The sequence below is a fragment of the Anas acuta genome, chromosome 19, assembly GCF_963932015.1.
Source record: "Anas acuta chromosome 19, bAnaAcu1.1, whole genome shotgun sequence".
NCBI lineage: Eukaryota > Metazoa > Chordata > Aves > Anseriformes > Anatidae > Anas > Anas acuta.
In genome coordinates, this window is record NC_088997.1 from 6,692,623 (window position 1) to 6,714,014 (window position 21,392).

Sequence of the window (21,392 nt, forward strand, 5' to 3'; positions counted from 1 at the left end):
CTCCCAGTGTGATCCTGGCCTCACGTTGGTCTGTTTGCTTTGCAGGTCCTGGCAGAGCTGAAGGAATACGCTACAGAGGTGGATGTTGACTTTGTTCGCAAGGCTGTCCGAGCAATCGGTCGCTGTGCCATCAAGGTTGAGGCAAGTACCTGAAACTCGGGGTTTTCCGTGCTTCTCAGACTTCAAAAACAATATTAGGCTTTTCCATCTACTTCCCGTATTATGCAAAATTTCTTTGCTGCAGTGCTGGTGACAGTGACCTGGATACATCATGCCCCAGCTGAACAGCTTAGCTGTGAGCTCTGGCTGAGTACATTGCAAGAGGGTGGTGTGCTTCTCTCAGACCTCAGCTTGCAGGCAGGGCAAGGCAGCAAAATCAGTCCTGATGGAATATTTTACTGTGTTGGCACCAGTGGAACAATGACTGCTTATTCATGAGGTCCTCCTTTAACAGCTGTGGTCTGACCTTTTGAAGGGGGAAGGAAAAGAGATTGTGCAGAGGAACTCAGTACTACATGTTTTGTATCCCCCCTCCTCCCCTCAGCTGAACAGAGAGAGTTCAGCTAAGAGTTAGGGGGTCTGGGGTCACTTAAGAACAACTTGCACAAACACGACTCACTCCCTCTGCTTATCTAGTTTTGAAGGTTCGCATATCCTGTGGCTTCATTTGGGGTGTGCTCTCTTTAACCTAGCTGCTTATGCAAATACGTTCCCAAGAACCCTTGTAGTTATCCAAAACAACAGTTTGAAATGTCCTCTGCCAGTTGAACATCCACCAAATGCTCGTAATAGAACAGCTTTTAATTTGTTAAACTCCCTGCAATTAAATCCAGCGTGCCTGACAGGAGCTCAGAAAGGCTGCAAAGAGAGAGATGACTTATGCCGTGGTGTTGATACTTTTCAGTAAACTGATAAACGACTGTAAAATGTCACATAAGTGGTCTAATTTCAGCTGAGCTTATTTAGCTTTTGCTAAAGTGTATTCCCGTGAGCACTGACTGGCAGCAGATTTAAATAACCTCATCATGCCTGGCTGAGTACAGTGTCAGTGCACAGGTTTCCCTTGTTGCTAAACCACTGTAAGTCTGCACAAAGAGGGCACCAACTTTGTCCTCTTGAGAGGATCGACAGCCTCTTCCTGGGCAGCTTCCTCTTCCCTCCTTTGGCTTGTAAAGGCTTATCTCTGCAGTGGGCTTCCTTTTAAGTGGGGCCAGCAGACAGGTGATCACTGCCTCCGTGTCAAGTCTTCGTTTCAAAATACAGAGTGCTCCCTCCACGCTGCCTGCAGGCAGGAGGCTGTCTGGGAGAAGCCACAGCAGTGACGGTAGGAAATGCTTTTGAGCATGAAAGAGGGCGACTGAGAAGTTGAAAGGAGCTGGTGGCAGCCCTTTTTGTTGGGGTCTTTGTGCCGTGGAGCACAGGCTTGCTTTACTGCCCAGCAGGGACTGCTCAGCAGGACTTGGCCCTGCGTCTGCCCTGGTTTCACATGACAGGTGGTGTGTTCTTGCAGCAGCAAGATGGTTTAGAAGTTTTCACCCTTTCTCACCCTCATCTTCTCCACTCTTCATTCCCATCCTGGATGCCATGCCAGAGTTGCATTCAATACACACAGGGTTGATGTTAATGCCCCAGCAAATTTGCAGTGACCCTCTAACTGTATAATTGGGAATTTCTCAATAAGCTGAGTTAACCTTGATTTTTTTCAGCAGTGCTCCTTTGAAGACACTGCTGCTAGAGATGAGGTCTGTTTACTCCTCTGACAAGAGCCAAATTTAAGAGGGCAAATATAGAACAACTCATTACAGTGTCCTCATCTCTAGGTTAATCCCTGTCCCCTGCGCATCTGTGTTTACTAGAGGCTGTTTGTTCTGTGAGTTATGACTAATGGAAGAGCATTTTCACAGCCATCAGTGTCCAGGTTCCCAAGGCTTAGAAATCTGCTTTTTGACATAGGACGCAGCCGGCAGGAGCTGTTGATGAATGAGTGTTCACAGGGAACCTCAGCTCTGCCTCCAAGGATCCTACCTTTTGTCTAATTATCTCTCCTAGAAGAGTAAGACAGTAAAATAAATTTGTCTGCTGTGACTTGAGCCGTAGAGCAAGTGTGGCAGTACCTTTGTTGTGCAGCAGTGCACGGTGCTATGAGTAGCAGAGGTGCTTATTTTGGAAATGTAAGCAATACGCATGCTGAACAGCAAGGCTAGTGGATTTTGTCTGGGTTTAGGTTGTGATGTGGGTTTGGGGGACATCAGATTGTTTTGCACAGATAGACTAGCTAGGGTCAGAGGTAGCTTGGGTGCATCTGCAGCAGACTGTGTGGTTTAGCATGAGGTAAAGGTATCTGTGGGGTATCTGGGGGTTGTCTGTTGGTTTGTTCCACAGGCAGCAGTAGATGAAGAAGCCATCTGCCCCGTAGATTGTAAGGAAACAAAGCCCTGCTCCTGCTCCCCTCCGAGGAAAAGGAAATGACACGGATGTCATAAGAACAGTGATTATTCTAGAGCAAAGGAGAAACAGCAGGCACCGTGTTAGAGGGGGATTTGTCTTGGTTCCAGGACGTTCTGCTAGCAGACGAGCTCTTAGAAATCTTTGAGGCTTATGACTGAGTGTGGTAATTCAGTCATCTTGCAGGCTTTTGTTCGGTTCCTGCAGAACACCAAAGCAAGTTGGGCTGGTTGGTTGTTCTTTCTCATGCCAACTCAAGAGTTCTTTTGGGGGCACTCTTTCATCAGTTTGCAGAGCACTGCGGCCCCCGGGGACACCTACCTTCAAACAGCAGTGTGTTTACAAAGGATGGGGTGAGCTGGGATGTGTTTTGTTGCAGGGATTTGAGGACTGCTCTACTGAGCATGTGCCCACGTGATGGCTTGCCTTCCAAGGGACTTTTGGGCTCGAAATCAATACTGTGTATTTCAAAGTGGATGTAGTACTCTTCCTGGAAAAATCATGCTTCAAAGCATCTAAAGAAAAGAAAAATAAGCCTTAATTTGTTTTTCCTCGAAATCTTCATCTCCTGAAACTTTGCTGCTTGCAAGCTCTGAGAGGGCTGCATTTGCTTGAGCTGTAAACAGCAAATGATGCTGTAGATGCTGTAAAGAGGATTTGGCTTAGGACAGATTTTACCCCAGGTAAATCTTAAGGTCAGTTGATAAATTGCAAGAGATGAAATTACAAGCTCTGGAGCATGGAGCCCGTAAGGACTTCGAGTGAGGTTCCTGCTGTGAGTGACATTGGTCTGTGTTGAGCCAGGGCCCTTGGTCAGTCTCCAGGAAACTGAAGAGTCGTCCAGTTCCCAGGCTCAAATCTCCTCCTGACCAAGAGAAGAGATCAGAGCAGGATGTTGTCTTTTCACCGCCTCTGTAGTGGCGTAGTACATACGAAGTCATGCTAAGGAGGGAGAGGTATTGTATCAAAACCAAAGGAGTTTAAATATTTGTATTTGGTGTGGATTTCAGGGCAGAGTCTCACGGTACCAGTTTGCAAAGATGGTGCAAATGCTGGTTTATAAGGTGCCTCCTTGGCTGATCCCCGTGCTGGCATTACCACTGTTTGTGCTTGTAGACTGTGTTTGTAAGATACCACTGCAACAGTCACGAGGGCAGAAAAATATCACAGTGAGGTTTTTAGTCTTTGCTTGTCCCAAATTTAGCCGTACAAGTCATCGGGTTTGTCCTTGAGATTTTTGCCCATTCTCAAAAAAACGGATTCCTGCAACTTACTCAAATGCCATTTCATTCCTCTGCCTCCTGCCCAGCCTTCGAGAGCTGTGAAAGCGGAGGGGACTATTAGCTCACTTGAATTGAAAAATCCACCTACGATGCTATTGTTTGTGCCCTACGACATCTGTCTTGATCCTGAATGCTTTATGAATGTGCTGATGGTGACTGCCTAGGCAGTGTCATGAGCAGTCTGCTTCTCACATTAATCACCAGCTGTGTAATGAGGCTTCATATGTGCTCTGCTAATAGCCAAATCACTATCCTTATTTCAGGCTCTCTGTTGCTGGAGTTTTTTGCTCCCGTGTTGTCCTGCCTTGCTGCTATTTGGGAACAGACCTCCCTGAATTGTTTGCCTCTAATCCCAGTTCTTGTTCCCGGAGCATGCCAGCGACCAGTCCTTGTTATCCTACAGGGTCTGTGGCAGGGAATTAGGAACTTAGTGTGAAAACTGCATTGGCAACAGCTGGCTTTCTGTTTATGACTGTATTTTCACACATTGCTAGTGACCTCAGCCTCAGCCCTGATTGCCATGGCTTGGTCAAGTCCAAGAGAGCTCATTCAGTGACATGTTTCACCTGCTAGCCAGCGTGAGGGCGGTGTAAGTAGTAATGCAGACAGTTTTCTTAATGCCAGGTTCCTCAGCATGTGCTGTGGCAGAAGTAGTTCTTCAGCTTGTTTTAATTGTGGTGTTTGTGTTCTTCCCCCCAGCAATCTGCAGAGCGCTGTGTGAGCACGCTGCTGGACCTCATCCAGACCAAGGTCAACTATGTGGTCCAGGAGGCCATCGTGGTAATCAGGGACATCTTCCGCAAGTACCCTAACAAGTAGGTGAAAGTACCGCAACGTTTTTGGAAGCTTTTGTGTGTTTTATCATCACAGTACAGCAATGCAAACCCCAGTCAGTGTAGCTTAGCAGGCCGCTGAAGCCAAGGTGGTTTTCTTTCTGAAAAGCAGTGTCCATTCTGGTCCTAGCTGCTGGTGTGGCAGGATTTAGATGTCAGGTCTAGACAAGATACCAGCCTGACAGAATTAATTTGAGTGGAAAGCTTTTCCTTCCCCCCACTCTGTATGCATGCTAAGTATAAGACTTCATCAAAAGCAAGTAAAAATCTCGCAGAGGATGCCAAAAGAAAAAATTGACCAAGTTTGCAGCATTAGGCTTCTGTTTTTCCTCATCTCTTTTAGAAGGCTTACATACAATCTCCTGGAAGTTCATGGCTTTCATGGTCTGAAATTCCGGGCAGATTGTGCTGAACAGAATGCTGCCGGCTTTCTCCATCAAGTGTTCTCTCTGGCTTGGGCAATATTCAGCTTATTTTAAGCAGTTTGTGCAATAAAACACTGTCTCTTCAGCTAGAGAATAGTGCAGTAGTGTCTTTCAGCAGAGACTTCATGATCACCTTAAAAAGTAATATGGGACATGTGCAGGTCTCTCTGGCAATTTCTGCTGTCAGTTAGAAGATAGATTGCATGCTTATGACAGGGATACCCACGCACGGGGATCGGGGAAGCTAAATAACTAGTGTGGGGTATTGTCTGTTTAACAGCAAAGCCTCTGGGGAAGTGTGATATCCAATTTTAGAGCTGAAGTCTGAAGATGCCAGCGAGGCTGCAGGGTCAGGCACAGATTCATGGTTTGACCTGTTTGGATAAAACATCCCTTTAGCAAAAATGAAAGGGAGGCAGCTTTGTCTTGAATTCTATATCTGGGTGGTCTTGCTGATAACAGAACTGCGAAGCTCTTGAGAACCCAGTGAGATCTTAGCACTCAGCCTGGGGAAAGAAAAAGCCTCTAGGAATATGGTCAGTTGAGTGAAAATGCTGTTTATTTTGTGTTGCCTAGAAATACTAGACATTGTAATTCAGTGCAGGATTCTCTGCAGAGTGATGTGGGCAAAGATGGAGTAACGCAAGTTGAATTCACCCTAGTAACCCACCTGTATTCTGATAAATCAGGTACGAAAGCATCATTGCCACCCTGTGTGAGAACCTGGATTCCCTGGATGAGCCAGATGCCAGAGCTGCCATGATCTGGATAGTGGGTGAATATGCAGAAAGGATTGACAATGCAGATGAGCTGTTGGAGAGTTTCCTGGAGGGCTTTCATGATGAAAGTACTCAGGTAAAAATTGTGTTATGCGTCGTGTCTGTAGTGCTTCATGCAGTGTGTCTGTGGGACCAATTGTAAGCATTACTGTAGTGGTCTGAAATACCACCCAATGAAAACTTAAGTATTTAGCTAAAATAAAACTCTTGGGACTCTGCAGACTTGTTTTGGGGTCTTAACTCCCAAACTTTTTCTTTTTTTGTGGGTTTATAAGACAGAGTAGTAGGGCTTTCTCCATGTTGGATACTTCTTGGGGAATAGCCCTACTACCGACCAGAACATACAGAAGAATGGTGATGAGATGCATCACAGTATTACATAAATCTCAGTGTACTGATCAGGGACTTGTTTGCAAAAGTACTTTACAATGGGCAAGAGTCTGAGTTTCATTATAGTGAGTTTCCCTGGCAAAGAATAGTGTAATGCATGGGATAGTTAGAAAGCATGGGATGTGAATTTCATACTAGTACAGGATGTTGAGACCTGGGACACATACTTAAAGCAAGGCTGACCCTAATCTCTCTCCTGTGTACCTTTCTCTTAGGTGCAGCTCACCCTGCTGACTGCTATAGTGAAGCTGTTCTTAAAAAAGCCTTCTGAGACCCAGGAGCTGGTTCAGCAGGTCCTCAGCCTGGCCACGCAGGTAAGCCAGGATGCACAGTGAACCAGAGTCCTCCAGCCCGTGTGCTGGCCCGCACTGTGGTGTGTCCCATCTGCTAGACTGATCAGCCTCCCTGGTAGATAGGGTTCAGGCATGTTTTCCTCTCTCCCAAAGAGGAGGGGTTTGACTCCATTAAGAGCTGCTCTGTGCCTGTTACCATGCCATCTGGCATCTGCTCTCTACTTCTTAGCTCTTGCTTCATCCTAAATCCTTCCACATTCCCCCACCAAATTAAATGTTAGGTGCAGGGTAGAGTTCTGAAGAAACCAAAATACCTTTTCTTTGAAAGGTGGCTTGCAGTTAAAACATCTGCTGCTCTGACAGAGGGATAGGGCCAAGCAAAGACTTTTTTCTGTGAACAGCAAAGCTTAAACGGTGCTATAAAAACAAAAGAAATAAGGTTTAGCTTTTTCCTTTGTACTTGGATACTGTCAACCAGCGTGGCAGCTTTGTTGGAGGCTGTAACAGTGGGTTAGGATTCCAGATTCATTATGCATGAGGAGCTGAGTTGTGAGCTCAGATCACTGCAGGTAAGGCTGGGTTTGAGCTGGAAGAAAGGAGTGCTGTAGTTCTGGAGGACAGAAGCAGAGACGTGGTGGTGGTAAGAGTGAGACCTCAGCTGAACCTCCTGCACTCCCTGTGCAGTGATGTAGCCCAAAAAGAGCATTTCCTCTCCAGGCCTACTGTACCAACCGAGGAAAATACTCCTGACTGCACTGAATGGGCAGCGATTGACTCCAGGTTTTCTGCTCAGAAGCAGCCATCAGCTAGCCTTTTTGGCCCTCTTTTGCTGGAAGAAGTCGTGGCTATGGACTTCTTGGTACTTCTGTTCATCCAGCTGGGGGTGGTGCATCGGGCAAGGACAAGAAACCTACCCTGCTCTTCTTGCTTCTGAGTGTTCAAAATCCGCTATTAGGCGGGCTCTTGGCTCCTCTTTAGAGAGGGCTGGGCCAGGGGCCGGGTATATCATTTGTCTAAGCCAACAGAGGAAAGGTACTAAGTGTTAAAACCCACTCTGCTGAGTCATAAAACACTTAATGGCACCCTAGGAATATAATAGGCGTCTGTTTTTTCTCTGTTTGTCACCAATGTTGATTCAGTCTGGCTTTTTTGTATTTTATATGAATAATAAGTCAGGACAACCAGCTGAAAAACACTAAAAAGCCTTATGCTTCAAGGTCTGATTTCTAGGTAGCGATACTGTTTTTCACTTGAGTGGGAGAGTAATTACACGTGTGTTTCTTTCCCCCAGCTCAGGTATTGTTGCACTTTGAGTGCCTCTTAGGGTATGTCTGCACAGCAAACTGCAGGTGTGATTGTAGCAGGAGCCAGTGTAATCCAGCCAACGCTGGTAAAAATAGCACTGAAGCAGCTGGGGATGGGAGGGACACAGATGTGGAGCACTGATCAAGGTCCCTAGCAAGCCTGTAACCTAACGGATGGCACGGAGCCTCTACATCTTCATTGCTGTTGTCTGTCTGGCATGGGTGGGTGACTGAGCTAGCACGGCTTCATTGGTATGCTCTGCAGGTGTGCATGCAGGCCCTGGAGAATGGAGAATTAGGAGCAATGTGGGAAGGAAAGATCTGAGCCTCTTGTTCCAGTAGATTTACTAAAGTTTCAAGTCTGTTTATTTGGCTGTAAGAAGAAACAGTCAGTCCTGAATCTGGATGTGCCTGGAAGTAGGTAGGAGCGCGTGGTCTTTCATGTCTGCCCTCGCAAAGGCCCTGTCTGATCTTGAACTGCCTGCTGAAGGCAGGATGAGGACATCCTGGTAGGGATTGCTAAGGGCAACGGGTGTAAAGGGTTCACAACTCCACCATCAAACTGAAAAACAGCACTGCAGAGAAATCTGTCAGTTGACCCAGACGATGTATCTAGGTCCTTGTGAGCAAAACGAGTTTAGCGCGCCCAGCCTCATTACAAGCAGAGGTTTTGCTGTGTGCCTGAGAATGTCTTGAGACAGAGGGCAGAGAGGCAGGTTACAGCAGGTCAGCAGCAATGTGAGTGAGATCACAGAAGAGCAGAAGAAATGCCAAGGAGGAAGGCTAATGAGGTGTAGGATATATTGCCAGAATTTTACAGGGGAAAAAAAAACCTCAGTAGCATCTACCCTGTTATTCCCCTGATGTGGGGTTTAGAAATCCCAGCTCTTTCTTCAGTGAGCAGTTTGAACGTGTTACACTACAGCATAAAACCTATCCCTAGAATGCTAGCTGCCAGCCATCACCACTTACTTTGCTGTTCTGGGCAGAGCTGTTTGAAAAAGAGAGAGACTAATTCATGCAGTGGCAGGAAAACAAGAATATTATTAACAGCTGGAGAACTGATGAGGTGTCTTTACCACGTACCATTAGTATCTCCCCATACTTCATTAGACAACTAAGGTGCAGGATAAATAAGGGCTCCTTCGCTGTGAAGAACACTCCTTATTAAGATCCCTCCTGTAGCTCTTGCAGGGTCTCTTTGTCCAGTGAATGGACCCTTGGTATGTCACATATTTCTAGGAATTCTGGATCTTTCTGTTGCAATGCAGAACATAGCATGTTTATTCTTAGTGTGCTATTGTCATTTTCATTCACTCTCTTTTCTCCTGTCCACAGCCCCTTGGAGTTCTCCTCATTTCTTTTAAGTGGCAGGAGAAGTTGGAAAGCAGTTGATAATTTTGTAGGATGGAGCAGCTGGGGGATGTGTAAATCCTGGGACTTTTTGCTCCCTGACCAGATGGGCCAACTCTTTGGTTAGGAAGCCAGGCATTAATGCTTCGGGATTTGTTTTTAATTTTGTGATGTTCATCACAACAGTTTATAACTTCATTCTGAAATTGGTGGCTATCACTGGATGGTTGTTTTATTTTATTTTTTTTTCATCCACTAGAACCACTGCTAGAAAAATTAAGTGATCTTAGGAGTTAATCCCATTTAGAAATGTGACTGATGCATTGCTTTGTCGTAGGACTCTGACAACCCAGACCTGCGGGACCGTGGCTACATCTACTGGCGCCTTCTTTCCACGGACCCAGTGACTGCCAAAGAAGTGGTCCTGTCAGAAAAGCCCCTGATTTCTGAGGAGACCGATCTGATTGAACCAACTCTGCTGGACGAGCTGATCTGTCATATTGGATCTCTGGCTTCGGTGTACCACAAGCCACCCAACGCTTTCGTGGAGGGCAGCCACGGTATCCACCGCAAGCACTTGCCAATTCACCACGGGAGGTAAGCTGGGGCAACGCTGGTGATAATGAGCAGGATTGGTTGTTTCTTCCTAGCAAACAGTCCTAAAGATGCATGGGTCTCCTAAAACACTCCTTTTTTTTTTTTTTTTTTTTTGCTGATTGTGTAGAGGCTTGTGGATCATTCAAGGAGCCATTCATTGTAGGATTTAATTCTGGGTGTGTAGTTTCTGAGTTCCTGGGTCAATAGACAGGGGAAGTATCATATAACTTCTCCTCACACAAGAACTTTAATGTTTTTGGGGAAGCCACTAGCTCTAAGGCCTCTGGCTTGAGAGCTGGGCTAACAAAGCAGAAGGTGGGTAGGTGGTGAAAGGGCATACTTCAGGAGGAGGAGCAGTGAAAGCAAGTATCTTACACTTTGGTTGTGTAAGACTTTTTGCTTCAGTGATGGGACAGCTTTGCAAGCCTAAGTTGCATAGAATAATACCAGGTTCCTGGAACTGGCAAGAACAGGGATCTTCTGTAGTTAGAATGTGAAATGGGGAAGGATGAACGAGGCTACCTCTCTTACTCGGTGCCTGTAAAGCAAGGGGAGCGTAAAAGCAGTCTAGGTCTTGTCACTAAAAACTGCTCAGGCTTAAAACAAAATGCCTAGACGGACGTTGTTCTGTCTAACCTTTGGGGAAAAAATGCTTCAGCTTATTATCTGGAGCTTTAATGTTTCCCCATAATCACAGTCCTGAAAGTGGGTTAGGTCTGCAAGAGCAGGCATTGCAGCACCCAGGCTGTGGTGGTGCTGCTGTTGAGCCTGTTCCCATGGTTCCTCGTTCAGGTAAGCAGTGCTATTTGCTAATGGTATTAATTACAAATATAAGTGTGCTTTACAGCAGGAGGCAAAGTATCCAGGCTTACCTTTTAATAATATTCCCAAAGTGACATTTGGAGTGCTATTTTTTGCCATTGCACCAATAAATCAGTGTGCGATGCTGCTTCTTTTCTATTTTCTGATGCCACTTCTCTGCTATTCTTAGCAACTAAAGCTATTTCTGTCATATGACTAGCTTTGAGAAGCTGAGTTGTTTTCTCCCTGCCTATGAAATCAAGTCTGGCTGCACTGACCCAGGACCAGCAAGCACGAGTCTACCAGTCAGGCAAGAAAAGCAGCGGATGCTTTGCTCAGCTTCAAGATTTGCCTCAACAGCAAAATAAGCTGGGTTTGGGGGTAGATTTGGCCTCCTATGTTAGAACCCTTCCCATACACTTGTTTCAGTACAGAAATGAACAGAGGGGTTTAATTAACTCAAGGAATTCAGCTACTGCAGGGAGCAATGTTTCTACTGGCTTCTGTATATACAACACACTCGAAGCTAGTGCCCAAGCAGTCAACTTGCCTCATTTTTTTTCTGCTTATAGCAGTGTTGTACGTTGCCTTTGTGTTGCTTACTACTGAATTACCCATTACTTCAAGACAAAGCCTTCAGGGCTTAATCACCAGTGGTAAGGTGAGGAAGCCAGAGCTGGGGGAAAGTCTGAAGGGCTGAATGCTGATGCAGCTTTAGCCTGCTTGGTAAATTAAAAAACAAAAACGTGTTGTTGTTAGTGACACACCAAGCTTCTCCAAAGCGAGATCACCCATAAAGAGGCCCCGTTATTGTGACTTTCTGCTTTCCTGTTAGCAGGACAGATTGATCAGGCTGATGCCAAGGCCTCCTTGCACTGTGCTTCAGTGTACCCAGTGGCTGCTTGCAGCCCTGAAAGCATAGAGAGCAGCTCCCCGGGTGCAGGCTGTGGCAAGCCTGAATCTGTGCAGCCAGATTTTTACTGAATGCTGAGAAACCAGTTTGCTTTTTCCTAGTGCTGAGGGTGTGTGAGAAAAGATGCACAAAGAGGTAGAGGAAAATTTGTCATCTTCAAGAAGTGTAAGGGTGTCCAGCGGCAGATAACATCAGCCAGCTGTTTGGGGTCATCTTTGCTACTTCTGCACTCTGGCGATGACTGTTCTGGTGGCTGACCTGTCCACTGCAGACCGAGGTTTTCCTTCAGATTGTGCAGTGAGATAGAGGTGGGAGTGTGGGGATGTCTGCAATGAATGTGGCTAAAGAGAGTAAAGATAGCTTTTCCTTGAGTAGATGGGCAGAATTAGCTGTTTGGTGCTTTTCTGGGTACAGACGTAGGAGGAGGTGGTTGTGGTTGGCAGAATACCCTCCCTTGCAGTGGATGCAGAGGTGTGTTTCCATACAAAGCACTGTAGGACAGGAAACCCAACCGCTTGCCACTGTCCAACACTTTAAGCAAGAAAACCTTTATCAAGTCTTCTGGCCCTTTATAACCCTCATAGTCTTAATTCCTTTTTTTTTCTTACCAAGAAAATACAAAGATGCATATACAAATCTCCTTAAAAAGCTCTGTTCTGTACAGCAAATAGAAGGCTTGGTTGGTTTTTGTTATTTTTTAATACAAACTGACTTAGCTTCAGCCCTTCCTCATTTCTTGCTGGGCTTTGGGGCAACTGCAGTTAAACAAGACCTTGGAGGATTGCTTTATCTCCATCAGAAGAAGGATGAGTAAGTGTTGAAGAGGTGTAGTGTTAAAGGGATTATATACTGGGAACGAACCAAGTGTGTGCACTACCAGCTTGTAATGTGCCTCTGCTCATACATGCTGTTCTTTCCCGTTCTCAGCTTGGGGGTGGGAGTGGATCACGGTAACCACTCGCTCCTCAGAAATGTTTTAGCTGGCTGTTCAGCATCCTCAGAAGTCTCCCTGCTGAAGGCAGAAGCAGAGAGGACAGCTAATATTAGTGCTATTAGAGGTCTAAAGCTTTTAATGCAAAGAAGCTTTCGATCCTTTCTGTCGCTGCTTGGTAACTAATTCATTCAGCAGCCCTTATGCTGCCTCTCTCCCTCTTGGCACCGAGTTGGTAGCGGCTTACGCTGTGGTGCTAAAGCTTTCCCCTCAGCAGCTGAGTAGGGATAAGGAAGAGGATCGTGGCTACTCAAAACCAGCAGCTGCAATCCTTAGAAAAGAGCCCAGTGTTAAAACACCTTGTCAGGACACTAATTCCCGTGGAATTTCCATGCAATTACCTGTTGGCTGCATCCGCAGAAATACGGGCTGGAAATAATTCTGTCAGTTTCTGTTGGCAGCAGGACACAGAATAGACTTGAAGTTATCTAAAATATTCGCGTGTCTGGATTTAAAGAATAAATATGTTGTAATGAGCTCTCCAGGAGTGACAGTGAGTGTTACTGCTTTTTTTCCCCTCGTAAAACTTGGTGGCAAATGGATATAAAAGATAGCCAGACTGCTTATGGTGAGAAACTCTTAAACATATTCCAAAAGTCATTTCTAGACTAGCAATTAGTAAGTCTACTAATGCAGAGAAAATAATGTTATTGGTGGAAGGGAGATACTAGTTTTAGATTGAGGTCTTTAATTAGGAAAGTGGTGGACCTTGGTGCAGGTCAGTAGAAGGTGTTAAATCTGGATCTGGAGCGGGTGAGTTTGTCCTGGTTAGAGCAAGGGCTTAAGGGTTAATATCAGTGTTAGGTCTCAGGAAATTGGGATTTTTTCAGGTTTACATGTAGCTCTCCAGGTCCCGTGGGCTAAAAATCACCTTCTTTGGCTTCTTCTGAGTTGGGAAATATTTGTTTTCAGTGCTGTCGTCTGTGTAGCACATAGGGCTCATGATTTGCGAGAGGTCTGTGATTCTGCTAGGGAGCAGGATTTCACACCTGAAAATTCCCTTCTCTGACCTGCAAATCGTGCACAAAGCATGGCAGGTCCCTGTGCTCAAAGCATGTGTTGAAGGACCACTTGCCAGAGCAGAGCACATGGCAATGGTTAGGTCAGCTGCTAGGATAATCCTTGAGCTGCCTCCTGCTTGTTGGCCACCTCTTGCTGCATTTCCCCATGCTGGCAATCCGAAGCTGGAGGCTGAAGGCACCCAACATCTCTCTTCTCTGCCTCTTGTTCCTCCCACCCGCAGCACTGATGCAGGCGATAGCCCCGTGGGCACAACAGCCACCACGAACCTGGAGCAGCCCCAGGTCATCCCGTCGCAGGGCGACCTTCTGGGAGACCTCCTCAACCTGGACCTGGGACCCCCCGTCAACGTTCCCCAAGTGTCCTCCATGCAGATGGGCGCCGTGGACCTCCTGGGAGGAGGGCTGGACAGCCTGGTAAGCAGCGAGCTCTTTACCTCCAGCTGATGTGAAATAATTGGAGCCGTGCTCACGTCTGCAGAGCCTTCCCGTGTGCTTGTGATGCTCGGATCCTTAAGCTCCCCAGTGCTGACACCTCAAACTCCAACAGGATTTAAGCAGCACCAATTTTCAGCAGGTTTTCCTGCTGTAAAATGAATGGTGCTGCATGCAGTAGGATCTCCGTGGTAGCGGGCATGTTTGTTTTCATGCTTTTTCTGCCTGTAGGAAAAAAAAAAAAAAGTTGTTTTAAAGATGTAAAATGCCTCACTGTTTTGTAATTAATTCTGACTCCCATTCAGGAGGGCGTTTGTTCCACCCCCTTCCCACCCCTGTTGAATTTCAATGCAAAGCTCAGGGCTGCAGGCCGCAGCCCTGGGTCACCCCGTTTATATATTCTCCCGAGTGTGTCGTGGTTTAGTATCGGTGATGTCTTAATTGCAGTTAGGTCGAGAGGGAAGCGCTCTGCACAGCCCTCCCCTTGCTGAAGCAGCCACAGGGGGGGCATTCAGGGCCCACAAGGGTCAGGCCCCGAGTATGAATAATCACACGTTGCATCTGCTCTGGGGTGAGAGCTGAGGAGGAGCTGCAGTGAGAGGAGCTGTGGCCTGACACTGGTGGCAGCCAGGCAGGGAGAAGTGGGCACTGCCAGCCCCGGGGTGTGCTCAGCCTCGTGGCTCAGCAGTGGGATAAGAAGCAGGCTGGCTGGATTGGCACCGTGTAACCCCAATAAGACCACCCCGGTGAGCACAGCTGCGTGGGTTGCAGGTCTGCAGTGGGTTTGGTTCACTTTGGTGTGAGGTTTGGCTTCTAAGGAGCTGGGCAGAGTTGTCTGTGTGCCTGTTCAGGTGTACTTCAGTTCTGAGAAGCAGGAGCAGCTGTAGGAACCCCACTGCACCGGATTCCTGTTTGCCAAAGATATTTTCTTAAGCTGCCACAGTCTTATTCAAGCAGACATTAAACACCTCTCCAGCTCTGGTGTTCCATGAGCTAATGAACTGGAAACAGGCTAACCCATACTGGTGTTCGTGGAGGTCAGTCTGTGCCAGCTGGGGGTCAGATGGCAGCTGGGGAATCTGCTCTCCTCCCAGGGATAGGGGACGAGGGCAGGTTTCAGCCCATGTTGCTGGGAATGCACAGCGCAGGGCAGTGACCTTGGCAGCCTTTGCTCTGCATTGCAAGAGCTGTAACTAAGCAGCGATTCAAGATGACCAGGAGTTAAATTTCTCTGTTCGTGCTGTCTCCCAGCCTCCTCGCAGCCCTCCTTCCACCTCTTGTAGCCCTCTGTTCCTTGTTAGTATCACAGGCAAATAAACGGACACAGCAGAAGGACTAGAGCTTAGTTGGGGGAAAATATTCCAGTTGGCATGAATGGGCTTAATTCAGTGACCCACTTGGGCAGGAGAGCTGTTAGTTGATGTGACAGCAGGCTTTTACTTCGTATTTTTTTTGAGCCTTAAATAAATGGATGGGCTGTGGGGTGGTGTCTAACCAAGGGACTGTTTCTGGACAGTGGTGCCTGGGGCTGTGAGTGCCAGCGGGCGCTGTCTCAGCTGCGTTATTTAGATGGAGAGAGCACTAAACAAAACCCTGAATGATGGTTTTCCTCAGAATGCTTTCTGCTGGAGCTCTCTTGGCTCAAATGTCCCGTCTTCTCCTTATCCCTCACATGTACAGGCGAATTTTGGCCTGGTAAAGCTCTGTGTTTCTCTGGCTTTTCATTCCCTAATGAGCCTGGTCTGTGTGCAAGTGAGTGAGATCTGCCTTTGTTTATTGCTGTGGACATGTGTTTAAAAAGAGCCCAGCTGAGTTACCCTGAGCTGGAATTAACTAAATTGCTCGGCAGCGTCTCTGCGCTGCTTGGCCAGCCAAGGGGATCGGCGCTTGGGTCTTAGGCAGGGTTGTGCAGGGCCAAGAAGAGAGGCTCAGGATGCAGGTACGCCTCTGCCTGACTTTAGGGGTCTGAAGAAGGGTCCTGGAACATGGGAGGGGGCTGATCTCAGGCAGCCCCGAGTGTTTCCAACAGGATTTTGCCCGCGGTCCTTTTTACGACTCCCAGTGAAGGAGTTTCTCTCACCCCTGCTGTCAGTCTTGGTTTTCTGCTCATCACAAGCAGATCCCTTCTGGAACACAAGGTATTCAAATGCAGCAGATTTTCTGCATTATGGCTCTGGCACCATCTCTGCATAGCCCGAGTGGGGCCGTACCTCGGGTGACCTGTCAGAGCAGAGCAGTCTCACGCCCTGCTTCCATTTTGCACGCTGCTGCTTGGAAACCAACTTCAGCCTCTCTGCTGCAGAGGAAGCAAATGGTTTGGGACGTGCTCGAGGTGATGTATGAAATCACGGGCTGCTCCTGCCACGGGGAGGTGGTGTCGGTACTGCCAGTGTCGCAAAGGCAGCTGAAGGTCTGGAAGAGGCTGCTGGCAGGCTCTCAGCCAGCGCATCACAGCCACTCAGTGTCACGGGTTGAGCCCTTTGGATGCTCCACAGAATGGCTTGGGTTGGAAGGGACCTCAAAGATCATCTCGTTCCAAGCCCCTGCCAGGGGCAGGGACACCTCCCACTCGATCAGGTTGCTCGTTGAAGGTCTTGTAGATTTGGTAGTGCCTTCTTTTTGGGGAGAGGGTGTCTGTCTGCAGAAGGGTGCTCTTGCAGCCAAAGTCCCGACAGGACTAACCTGAGAAGATAACAGAAGTGTTAACTTCCATGGCAGATGCCATGCATCATTTGTTTCTTAAGCTGTAGTGTTGTTTTCTTGCAGGCATTTGAAAGGAGACAGCATGCTGGAAAACTGGATGAACACCAGATTAACATTGTTTGCTTGAATTTTCCTCGGTATTGTTAGGTTCTTATTCCTATGGCCAGTGAGACTCCAGCTGCTTGAGAGGTTAATTTCTTTAGGGAATAACCCATATTTTATCTCCATAGCGAGTCCTGTAATTGGTATTAAACGTAACATGCATACCGTGCGTGCACAGATGCTGAGCATGTGTTAATAATTTATTTTTTTTTTAAAAAGGGCTTTAGTACAAGAACAAGATCTGCTTTGCCAGAACTGAGTATGCTCCGCAGTGTGCCCCTCTCAACCCCACACAGCTCTTCTCCTCCTCGCTTCTGCTTACTTTTCTGTAAAATGCTGACCAAGGTCACGGTTACCAAGCTTGAGATCTGCAGCTCTGAAGTGTTACTCGGTGATAGCAGCCACTAATGTGGGAGAAGCAAAATTTGCTCGGACAGCAAGTTGCAGGATGCTGAGAGCTGGCCTTTGGTGCTCTCCCCTTGCAGCAGCATCCCAGCGGTTACACTCCGTGCCGCCTACAGGCAGCTCTCCAGCTCCTCGTTTACTCCTGATGCAGTCCTACAAAGAGCACTGTAATAAGCCAGGGTCGTTCTGTCTTTTAAACCCTTTTGTGTGCTCATTTGCTCTGAAAATCCCAGGGCACGAGAGCTCTGCTGCCCGGCACACCGCGTGGCTCGCCGTGAGCCAAGCGTTCAACGGGAGCTGGGCGCCGTGGCAGGGAGCCAAAGGGGCTGGCTCCAAACTCAGAGGCAGAGCAGTAAATCTGTAGGAATGGACGGGCTTGGATTGTCTGTTATGTAAGGATTTTATTTAATACTCTACCCACTCATCTACAAGAGTATTATTGATTCAGGGCTGGCAGCTCGTGAGATTGATTTATGTCCCAAATTGTAAGGCTGTTTGATAAACACTGGATATCCACGCTGTGATAGCCCCAGGGTTTGCAATACCTGCGCTGCCGTGATCGCCGCGGGCTGTTCTGCTGGAGCTGCTGCCCTCCATGTAACCAGGTTGGATGTTGGAGGTCTGACCTCAGCTGTCTCCCCTGCACGATTCAGGGCTGCTAGTCCTGAAGTGTGATTTGGGGCTAGGAGCTGAGCACCACCTCTCCCTCTCCTGCAAGACATCCTGGGCTCCAGGTTTGGCAGCGAGAAATAAATCCTTGCTCCTCCAGTCCCGAGTGCCTGCTGATCCCAGCAGCTGGGGAGCAGAGGCTGCTGGTGTGATCCTTCCCAGTCCAACCTCTTTCAAGTGGAGAGGCCAAAGCTTGGCCTCAGTGAACGATGACCTGGCTCGTTCAGGTTGATTAGGGCCTCAGCAGTGTTTTATTCTGAAAACATGCTGCTAAGTTATTTCACCTGCTCAGAGCAGGGAGCCTCACTTGGCTGTGGAAGCCCAACAGCAGCCCCCAGTCTGCCCTGGGTGCCAAATTCTTCTGCTGGCTCTGCAAGTGGCTTGCCGTGTATAATCCTAAGAAAGTTGCTTCATTTCCCTTTTCCTGGAACTACAGCGTGAGCGTGGCTATGGTAGCTCAGGCCTAAAATCCATTTATGCAGCGGATGTGATGCTTCCCCAGGGCTCTCCTCCAGCCTCCCACAATGATCTGAGCGTCTCCTTTCATCCAGGCTGTTCTGGTTTGATGAGCTACAAAGGACATCTGTTAGGATTTCTGACAAAGGGCACATGGCCGTTGCTGGAGCAGTGCTGATATGGGAAAGGAGCTCTTCTGGTGGGTCGCTCATTCATGTCTTATTAAAGGCTATTCAGGCTGTTACCGTCGTAGGACTGCTAGGGCTTTGGGGAGTTGCTTTTTTACACTTCAGAAAAACAAAATGGTTAGTGCTTAATTTCATTTGCTGATGGAAATCATTCAGCGAGGCAAAGCATTAGCAGCAAGTGCTCCTGGAGCAGGTGGCTGCGGCACCAGCAGTGTGACCTGTCCTCCACCACCTTTGGCAGAACTGTCCTTGGTCTGGGCAGCGGTCCTGCTCTGCGAGCCTGCCTTGGCGGCCCAAAAACAGACAAGAGAAGGCAAGGAAGGTACTGAAAATGTCTGTGTGAGAGCCACAGCTGAGTCTGCAACAAGATACCTGCAGCCCCCCAGGAGGTCAGGCCTGCAGTTAAGAAGATGTCTTGAGCAGGATTAGCCCAGATCAAGTGTCTTGCTAGCAGCTCTGCTCTCAGCTCCGCTCAGCCCCTGCACCTGATCTTTGTTCAGTAAGTGCCCTGTGTGCCTCTCTGTGATGTTCCTGAGTGCATGCCCTCAGCCAGCTCCTTGAGCTTAACTCTTGGTTTGGGGAGCAAGGGAGGGGGGAGGCAGCAAATGTCTCCTTTCCACCTGTGATTTCTCGCTCCGTGACATGCGTGGCTGCTCAGAAAGCTCTGGCTGTGCTGTAGATGCAAGGCAACCTGGTCGCTGAGCCATGGTGCTTGCAGTGTCAGTCCCTGGCTCCTCCTTCCCGTTATTTCTTGAAGCTCCAAATATCTCACGTCATGTTGCAGAAGTGATCGTAGCCCCTCCGGATCACATGAACACTCCGGCAGAGTCACTTCATTACAAAGCTACTGTTAAAATGCAAATAAACCCTGCTGGTGCAGTAACTGCAGCAGTGCTGGAGTTCATAAGTCAGGATCACTGCAAATCCACGTGGCCGCTCGAGCACTGTCGTAGCAGGGTGGTTTTGGTGGGACGAAAAATGCCCTGCAGAAGGGCTTTGTGTCGGGTGGCCGGGGCTCCGTGCTCATCCCCTGCTTATCACCTCAGACAGAGGCTTTGTGCTCTTTACCAAGAGGCGAGCCTGCCAGCTTTGGGCTCAGGATTGGGGTTTTGTGGTGCTGCAAGCTCCCAACCCCAAGCTGCCCATCGGCTCTGGAGCATCCCGAGCTGGAGCCCAGCCCTTCATCGCCCCGCATCACTGCGAGCGCTCAGCCTGGCAGGGCTCACAGCAGCACTGGTCCTGTCCCCGTGGCAATCTGCTCTCGGGGCAGGCAGGATCACAGCCTCCCTCCCTCGGGAGCGGCTGCCCGGCCGCCAGATGAATGGAAACGGTTAAGCAGAGCCCTTGGGAATTGGTTCAGCATCGCCTCACGCCTGACTAAGATCTGCTTCTTCCCTTCTGCCTCTCACTACAGATGGGAGAAGATGCTCAGTGGGTAATTGGTTCCTGTCCCCTCTGTCTTCCTCCTTCCCTCGTACTCGCGTTGCTGCTACCATCTCTTCGCCTCTGGAGGCTGGAGGAAAGTTGCCTCTGAGGTGTCTCGGGTGGACTGGGTGCTCGGGGCCTGTAGTTTCTGAACCAGGTGCTGCGGGAGGGTGACAGGCAAGAAAAATGGGGCAAGAGGCTTGTGTGCTGCTGTGATGGGCAGCACACCCCAGACTTGGTGTGGAACATGCTGTATTTGTTATTTTCCTCCTTTAAATCTCTATGTAGACATGGTGTCACTTCTTTCACTGCCCAGGCAGAGCCAGCTCTGCCCGCAGGGACGTGCTGAAGCTGCCCATCCCTTGGAGCTCGCTGTGCATCAGCATCACCCACCGGCAGCGCTCGGTCCCGAGCACAAGAGCCACGAGGGTGGCAGACCCCTGAGGAGCAGAGCTGGGCTGCAGCAGCAGCAGGTCAGATCCTGGCATTGCCAAGAGCTCTTCTTACCACGAAGCAAAGATGCTGGGTGTGATCTAGGGATGTAAGGAGCTCGTGATAAATTCTCCGAGCCAATGAGTTTTTCCTTCTCCTTGTAAGGGGTGAGAGCTGGAGACTCGACTCAGGGCAAGCAACAAATCCAGATTCTACTCTTACCCCAGGGCCTGACAGCCAGGGAAAATAGAAGATAGACAGCTTGAGGAACCCCAGAGGTCCCTCCTCCCCTTGCTCGCAGCGAGCACACGGAGATACCAGTGTAGAGGTTTGTTCAAGGCTGGATTCCTAACCTGCAGCCTCTTGTGAGGGTGTAGTAGGAAATGGTAGCACAGTTAACATCTGGCTCGATTATGCAGAATTATTCCCTCATTTCCATAATACCCTTTGTAAAATGCTTGCTGCTTGATAAACCAGTCTTCCTCCTGCCTCAAACAACAGTACCAGAAATCCTCCGTGCATACAGTCATCTGGAAATGAACTGGATTATTTACAGGTTTTTTTTTCCTCTGGACTTCACTGCCTGTCAGCAGAAAGTGTGAAGTTCATCTGTGTGCAAGACTGTGAATAGAGATGAGGTGTAATAGGTGCATTTATTACTCCTTAGTGAGCCAGTAACAAGGTGTAAATGATCTGATCTATTCATCTAAAAACATCTTGGCTGAAGAGCAGTCTGTAGAACAGAACTGTGCTCTGCCAGGCGGTCTCAGTCAGAGACCTGACGGTGTAATCAGTGCTATTTTATAGGCTCGGTATTAATTGGATTTGAATCTTCTGGCTGGCTTTCTCTGGTCCGATTGATCCTTCTTTTGACTTTGCAATCGCTCTATTCTCTCTCATCTGAGTAAGTAAAGAAAAACTGGACTCGTGCACTGTCCACAGGCAGCGAGGGGCTGGGGCTGTGTGCGGAGAGGCGGCTGTTGCAGATGGTGAGGGACCCCCTATAAAATTCCCCAGGACCTCAGGTAGGGATAAACTGAGATTCAGAGGGGGAAAGGGAAAAAAAAACGATCTCACTTCTTCCTACACACCTGTCATCAGGGCATGATCCATGTCTGAACGTGACAAAAAGCCGCGCTAGGCAAAGAGCA

The 21,392-nt window shown here is 48.3% G+C and overlaps 1 protein-coding gene across 4 annotated transcripts in view; it reads left to right on the forward strand.

The window, feature by feature from the left end:
* Window positions 1–21,392, forward strand: part of AP2B1 (adaptor related protein complex 2 subunit beta 1) — a 77,004-nt gene that overhangs the window by 30,416 nt on the left and 25,196 nt on the right. For all 4 annotated transcript variants that reach the window (XM_068656023.1, XM_068656020.1, XM_068656021.1 and 1 more), the window contains exons 9-14: window positions 46–141; window positions 4,428–4,543; window positions 5,676–5,841; window positions 6,371–6,469; window positions 9,443–9,702; window positions 13,651–13,843. In XM_068656023.1, the coding sequence (XP_068512124.1) occupies window positions 46–141; window positions 4,428–4,543; window positions 5,676–5,841; window positions 6,371–6,469; window positions 9,443–9,702; window positions 13,651–13,843 (930 nt within the window). The remainder of the gene's footprint in view (window positions 1–45; window positions 142–4,427; window positions 4,544–5,675; window positions 5,842–6,370; window positions 6,470–9,442; window positions 9,703–13,650; window positions 13,844–21,392) is intronic.